The 7,860-nt window shown below is 42.3% G+C and overlaps 1 protein-coding gene across 1 annotated transcript in view; it reads left to right on the top strand.

The window, feature by feature from the left end:
- The first annotated feature begins 1,007 nt into the window (after window positions 1-1,007).
- LOC118794740 (growth arrest-specific protein 7-like) overlaps window positions 1,008-7,860 on the top strand; it is a 53,367-nt gene continuing 46,514 nt past the window's right edge. The window contains exon 1 of the mRNA XM_036553000.1: window positions 1,008-1,367. Within this exon, the coding sequence (XP_036408893.1) occupies window positions 1,188-1,367 (180 nt within the window). The 5' untranslated portion in view covers window positions 1,008-1,187. The remainder of the gene's footprint in view (window positions 1,368-7,860) is intronic.

Here is a 7,860-nt window from a genome sequence, read left to right as displayed (position 1 = left end):
ACTTTCCCTGCATGTCCATCCATGACCAAGTCCACCCATATCCAACTGTATCTAGCCACACCTCATCTAGACAGAGAGTCACATCTCACTCAGAGTCTACACATAGTCACATCTCACCGAGTGTGAACATAGTCGTGTATCACCCAGAGTCCAGACAGTTACATCTCACCCAGAGTCCAGACAGTCACATCTCACCTAGAGTCTAAACAGAATCTCATCTCACCCAGAGTCCAAACAGAGTCACATCTCACCCAGAGTCTAAACAGAGTCACATCTCACCCAGAGTCTACACAGAGCCACATCTCACCAAGTCTGGACATAGTCACGTCTCACCCAGAGTCCAGACAGAGTTACATCTCACCCAGAGTCTAAACATGGTCATGTCTCACCTAGTGTCCAGGCAAAGTCACATCTCACCCAGAGTCTAAACAGAGTCACATCTCACCCAGAGTCCAAACATTCACTTCTCACCCAGACAGAGTCAAAAACCTAAATTCCTATTTTTAAATACAACAATTAGTGCACTTTACCACCACCCATTGGCAGCTCCACATAACGTCTTGATGAGAAATTGCTGAGAAAATCTGCTACATGAATGTCCACCTGTTCACCTATTCAGCCCATCTCATTAGTGACTTACAGGGTTGGGAGGGTTACTTTTCATATGTATTCCACAACAGATTACAGAATACTTGCCCTAAAATTCTGTAAGATTACTCAAGGTAAGTAACGTGGAGTAAAGTGGCAATACTCATAATTTACATATGGGGTATACCCTTAATCAAACATTTTCCACCACATTGTGGTAAAAAAAAAAAAAAAAAAAAAGACATTACTGAAGCGTGTGTGAAAACGCGCAGCTGCCCCTCAGTAACTCCCGCTGCATGGTATTCCGCAAAGGAAAGCTTGATGTTAGAACTGTGCAACACTTGAATGAGGAAACGTTACTTCCGACAACCCTATTTGAAGAGGAGAGCGCCGCAGACCTGCAACGCGGATTGCGTAGGTTGGCAACAGGCTGTGGGAACGAGATTCTGCCTCTTAACCTATTCTTTACAATTGATACCTACTTTAAAAATTGGTGCAACTATACTTAAAGAAAGAAAGTATATATGTACCTTTAAACGCAAATAACGTTAACTGGCACTTTCATTAGTTTTGGACACTTGCGTGTTTCTTATTTCGCAATGTCCGGGGCTTATTGTAAAGGTTTATACCCCTTTAGCGGAGATGGGCATGAACAAGGACTGAATTTCGAGGTTGGCGACGTTATTAAACTGATTCAAGCACTGGACGGTGGTTGGTGGGAGGGAGAAAGAGACGGTGTAAGAGGATGGTTTCCTGCAAGCTACGTCCAGGTAGTAGAGGTAAGCCAAACTGCGGTTGGATACGGATGGAGTGAACACTGATGCGAATGACTTTTCTTTCTATTACCAATGCCGTCTGTCGGGGAGAGCCATTCTTGAACTGAGGTCACAAAAATTTCCCAGCAGGTCTGCTATGTGAAACATGGGTCGTGTCATGAATAGCACAGAACCTGCAGAACATTATCTTAAACTTATGCCGTATCACTGTCTTCTTCTCCTAAGATCACAGTTGTTGCTCTTTTCGCTGTATTTTTCGTTGTCAAGGATGTAATTTTGGGCAGCGACACAGGCTACCTACCTACCTACCTACCTTTATTTAAAGAAATAAAAAATAAAAACTACATATTAGCCTTGCACCTAACTATGTAGGCTATCTTACTGACCTCTTGTAATACCTTACGATGTCTGTTCTTAGCATAGTGATGCGCTTATAAGTTGCTGTGGGTAAGAGCGTCTGCTAAATGATGTAACGTAATGTCATGTATTGAACATTGGTGGGGGGTTGAGCTTGGGGGGCTGCGTGAGACGGCGTATGTTAATGAGAAAATTCCGATTTCCTTCGGGTCACTTCGAATAATCTCATTGTGTTTGCTTTATATGTACAGTATATGTAACATATGAGGGCATTCTTTTTCTGTAATGTGCAACTTTAACTTTAACTTGCATGCACTGTGTCATATTAGATATGGTAAAAAGTGGACCATGTTAAAGAAATGTTCAGGCAAAGCTCACTCCCCTGAGTCTTAAGAGAACCATGAAATCCTCTTCCTTGTTTCAGCGAACCACAAGCATTCACATCCATCCCAGAGAGCACTCTGCGTATAGGCCCCACGGGTATTTTCTGAATTCTCAGAATGACAAAACCGAAAATAATCAGTGTGGAGACTCTGGGTGACCAGAGACTGGTTTTTGTAAACGTTTTCAATTATAGTAAAACAGCCTTTTAGGAGATACAGACACTGTGGAAATGTTTCTTTTTTGCGTACATCACTTTCTGTGGGATGAGGAAAATTTTTATTGCAGTTATGTCCTTTCAGAGTTTCTGATCATTTTGGGGTTTGCCTTTCTCTCACACACACAAAAAAACCTTTGCTTCTCTTTGCTTTGAAAAAGCCACTGATTTCTTTTAATTTCTTTTGCTCTTTGGGTAAGGACAGTGCAATTGTGCCACCTATGGAGCAAGTTGGTTTTCTCACCACACTAATGTGTTCTCATGCACACTTACACTAAAACCAGTGTTAATATGTCACATGGTGCATCAGGTTCAGTTAGAGGCAAACACACATGGTGAGTAAGGAGAAAAGCTGCTTGACAAATATGCTACAGTAATGTCAATAATGGGGAAGCTAAGGGTCAAGTGCAGTTTGCTCTTTTTTGTCCATTACACCATGTACTGTACACCACCCCACAGTCAAACTGGTGCTTAAACATACCAAATAGGCAATACATGACTTGCTACAAGAAAAGGGTGCCTGAATTTTTAACTCTTCATTTACCTTAGGGAGGAAAGAGTAAACATGGATTTTGCACTTGCTGAGTTAAGCAGCCATTTTGCTAATTGTGCAGAGTCAGCTCTGGACAGCTCTGCAAACCATGTTTAGTGACCATATGTGCATTTCAATACAAACCAAGACACTGTTTTGTTGCAGATTGCTTGATGATTCACATACATATTCTGAAATCTGGTTGTGTCATAAACAACTGTGTTGCTTTTAAACAGAGGCAGGTGTTTCTCTCAAGCTGGCGAGTGCATCTGAGAGGCTTTGTTTGCATGCTTTACATGAATACTTGTAGGGCTTTGTTGTTGATCATGTCATTCGTCTGGCAGACTCTGCAGGTGATGTGTCACCTGTCTTCTCCCACTGGGTACACTCTCCAAATCTAAAAGTCTTAGACTCTCCCAAGTCCCTATCCAGGAGATTAATATCTGCACTTGAGGAGCAAGTCAGGCCATTAGCAAATAGACCAGAAGAGAAATTGGACAACAAAGTCTCATTTGTTGGGGCTACAGCACAATGCCGTGGAAAAAGCTGCATTTCTGAGTGTCTTATTTAGCTGCTTCCCCCCCTCCAACCCCCGGTTCACATCCCATGGCTGCAATACAATGGCCAGGCTCTCCTTCTCAGATGAGAAGCTATCATTTGTTGTGGTAATGTGGGAGTCTCAGACAGCAGCTGTACTTGGGAAGTGGGGGGTTGTAGAGGATGAATTTTGATGGACGATGGAGGACGGCTCTGAGGGGCAGCAGATGGACACAGAGCAGGCCTTGTTGCAGCAGGGAGCTGGCTCACAGTGTCAGCCATTGTGCGACCGGCAGGCTAAAAGCAGGCCTCGCAGTCATCCGGGACCGTGGCCTCAGAGACCCACATCTGGAGACCCGAGAAAAAAAGGAGCCAAACAAGAAAACCCAGAGAACAGAACACGTTTTTTCCCCCTCGTTGAGAGGAGAATGAAAAAAGAAAATAAAAGAAATTTACAGCACTGGAACTGGAAGATTGTCCATTTCGCTCCTTACCAAAGCCTTAGCTGTGAGCGTGGGGGATTATGGGTCATCTGGGGTGCATAATTAGGACTCATATTCATGACACATGTTTCCATTGCTCATTCTTAAGAGGTCTCATCCCTCGGTGAGCATTCCCAGTGGCTTCATAATTCTCCCAGGGCCATTACAACTCTGCTTCTCAAGAGGCCACATCTCTGTAATTGGATCTGGTCAGACCAGCACCATGGTAAGGGCTTGGCTTTAACAGTCTAGTTCTGAGTTTTAATTGGTCTCCATTAATGATAAGATTTGGCAGACTTTTATGTGTCAGCCTTCTTCAGAAATTCTGTGCTTGATTATTTAGCTGTTGGTAAAAATGAAACGCTCATGAACCGCTGATGTGTACCGCTCATGTTTGGCATTGATAGTGTTTCTCAGTCCTGGAGCCCCCCTGTCCTGCATATCTTCTATTTATCTTTGCTCCAAACACACCTGATTGAAATGACTAACATGCTCTTGATTAAATCAGGTGTGCTCAGCTAATCAAAAGTGCTACTGATGAGTTCAGTCAGGAAGGTAGAGCAGGGAAAGATGGAAAAACGTGCAGAGCAGGGGGGCCCCAGGACCAGGATTAAGAATCAGTGCTTTAAACAGAGCGCTGTAGTGTAATAAACCATGATGAAGGCACATCTTGAAGGCACAATAGAAAACAAGGAGAATGTCTTTAATACAGTAGTTTTGTCAGATTTATGACAGCTTTGTTGTTCTGAAAAGCAACCTGACCTAATAACAAAAGCAGCATTTTATGTTTAAATGATCCAGTCTGAAAGCAAGATCTGGTGTGGAAATAACAAATGCTACACTGTAATTTCTTCCTTCACATATTTATGTAACGGTCTAATGTATTCATAAGTGTCTGGCTGGGAGCTAGAGCAGAGGGAGAGTGGGCCTAGTACCACCTGAGTCTTTGCGCCACATGGAAAACTGGTTCAAACTTTGCGAACAGGGAGAGAATTGAGCTTTGAATAGGGGCAGTACTGTAGCATAGTGGTAACGAACAAGACTCATAACTGCAAGGTTGGTGGTTTGATTCCCTGCTGGGGCACTGCCACTTTATCCTTGGACAAGGTACTTAATCCACAATAGCCTCGGTTAATATCAAGCTGTATTAATGGATAATGTGTGAAAATTATAAATTGCTCTGGATGAAAACATTTGCTAAATAATAATAATGTAATGTAATAGGTTAAAACAAAAAGCTCTCATATTGAAGTGCCTATACCATGATGATCTCTTCAGATGTAAGCAGGAGGAGAGCTGGGGCTGATGGGAAGTCACGTTAAGATTGTCTAAGCCAGGGGTGATAACTCACTTCATCTAGAAGGAGCAGTTGCTTTTTGAATGCATTTTCACCCTTTTTGCAACCCTGTTTTGGAATCGGCAATGGTTTCTTCACTAATGCAGGAGTACCAAGACGAGGTGACTGCAATTCTCTGATGCACTCACACACAGCCAATGGCTGTTTTTCACACTACAAGTCCCACAGTGCCCCACAGCGGAGTGGATGCCTATTGGATGACAGGCGCTACTCCTCTGATGATGCCCTAGCAACTTAAAGGCACCTGATGAATTGTGGGGAGTTTCAGGTAGTGAGACAAAGGGACTCCACTTGACCTACCCACCCCTCTCCCCAGTAGACTGAAGCCACTTTGTTCTACTGCTGTGGGCTCCTAGTTACTGTCAGCGGACATCATAGCCAGTATTGTCCTTCAGCCACAGGGCTCAGTCTTGCGCTTATGACAAGCACTTTGCTAAATGTAACATTAAGGTGTATGGCAGTTGTTTCAAGGCATAACGCTAATCAGACACATCCAAAGCTCAACTCAGCAGCCAGACAGTCACCCTAGGGCAGGTCCTACTTTTACTTCCCCATATTTTGGTCAACTCAAAATTACAGAAATTAGGGCAAAACATGTCCCAATGCGGAATAAATCCAGAAAGTTTTGCCGTACGTCCTCTGCTCATTTTGGTGGGTGAAAGTTTTTTCCTTTTTTGGCAGGAGCCTTGTGGCTTGAGCTGTGTGCAGATTTAGTGCTCTTATTTAACAGTTTCCACCACACAATTGTCTCCCTGTATCAGGGCTTCAAAAACTGCTTTCATCTCTGTCACACTTTCAGGGGCTAAATATGTCAGTGTTGATGGCGACTGCCCTTATGCTTCCATCAAATGTCCTCCTGTTCTGTTGAGGAAATGAAGCAGTGTTCCTCGACAGAGAAAAAAAATCCCACCCAGCATCATCTGGCTGTTTAATGTGTTTATTAGCCAGCCTCGCAACACACGAGATTGTGCCTTTCATCATCAGACCCCATGCCATAAAATGTAGAGCTCTGTTCTTTTACAAGGTCTGATTTTTTTATTATTACTACTCTACTTTGGGAGGACAGTTACTGGGCAGCCTGCGGAACTTTGCTCTGGGGCTGCAGATAGAGAAACAGCAGATTGGGAGTGTCCCGTGGGTTTTGAGGGGATAGTCTGTTTTCAGAATATTTTTTGCTGTGTCTCTGAGACTGTGCACCGCGCTGAAGAGCATGAGGTGTTGATTTTCCAAACGCATCTTGGCCCAGAGTGTTTCACGAGCTGTGAGAAATCTACAACTTTAGGTTCAGAAATACACAATTCACACTAGCTTTTGGTTTATTAGGAGTCATTATGCATTTGTGACTAATAAGCGCCCCACTGTAGTGAAAGGGCAACACATTTCTAGGCAGACATATCTAATTTGTTCCATTCATTCTCTACTACTTTGCTATTTTGCCTCACAAAGATTGCACATTCAGGAAAAAAATAAATTAGGTTTGTAACTATTTAATCATTTAAAAATAAGGAGGGGTATCTTTTTAAATGAAACTCACTCTAGATTCTTTTGGCTCAGACTGTGAGTTTTATCATACTTCTTAAAAATGTTTTCTGTCACATGAGCTTTCAGTTTGAACCAGTCCAAACTTCATTTTGTTGCCACCAGACAAAAACAAGACCTCCACTTGTCTTGGTGCTAACATACCAGTGAATGTGACAGATACTTAGTGAAGTCCAGTACAGTATATATAGCATAGAATATGTACAGTATATATACAGTACTTATATATGTTATGCTCTCCCCTTATGTACTGACAAGAAATGCATCAGTTTTTTATTGTTACATGTATACATCCAGCAAAAAATGTGCAGTATATTTTCTCAGCATGTCTAAGGGTCTACATCTAATTTATTTCACATAGGACATGTGCATACATCAAGCAGGATCCTTCTCTTGTGTTGTAGCTTCTTGCATAATACAAATGTAAGGTGTGTTTTGAACTCTACAATTGATTAATGTTATGGTGTTATTGTAACATCTTTTGGTGTCATACAGAACTGCAGAACTGTATGTGCTGATGATGTCATCAAGTGGGCATGTAACACAATGTGCAACTCTCTGATGACAGAGGTCCTTAGTAACAAAGCAGTGTTCTCAGATCAGGGCAGTAAACCCTCAAGTATATTAGTAGAGGATCAGACACTGTTGAGGTACTCTAAATTAAAGAAGGTTTCTATGTTTGGCATCCTTGAGAAAGTTGGCTTCCATGTCTTTGGCCCTGGAGTGTCCTGGAGAGAAACAGAAGAGAGAGTGACTCAGTAAGATTTGGGAACTTAGCAGGGTGGCCAATGGATTTGCACTTTTTTAAATTCTTTGTGAAAACTTGGCAGCCATTCTACAGTACTTCAATGCCTGATGCCAAGGGAAGTGTGAAATCCTACAGCACAGAGATGTTAAGTCCTCTGCTGCCTCATGTGTGATAAAATCAGTCATTTATATTTCTAAAAGCTGTACCCATTAGCTTACTTATTTACAGGTAAAAAATATGTTTAATGATGGCACCAAAGCGGTGCGTAACTCATTATACATATCATTGTGCAGTGTAATGAAAAGTGGTCAACCTACCATATTTTAAATGCTTTAAGTGAAAATCT

This window comes from Megalops cyprinoides, chromosome 19, assembly GCF_013368585.1.
Source record: "Megalops cyprinoides isolate fMegCyp1 chromosome 19, fMegCyp1.pri, whole genome shotgun sequence".
NCBI lineage: Eukaryota > Metazoa > Chordata > Actinopteri > Elopiformes > Megalopidae > Megalops > Megalops cyprinoides.
Note: the sequence above shows the minus strand (reverse complement) of the source record. Positions and strands in the feature narration are given on the sequence as shown.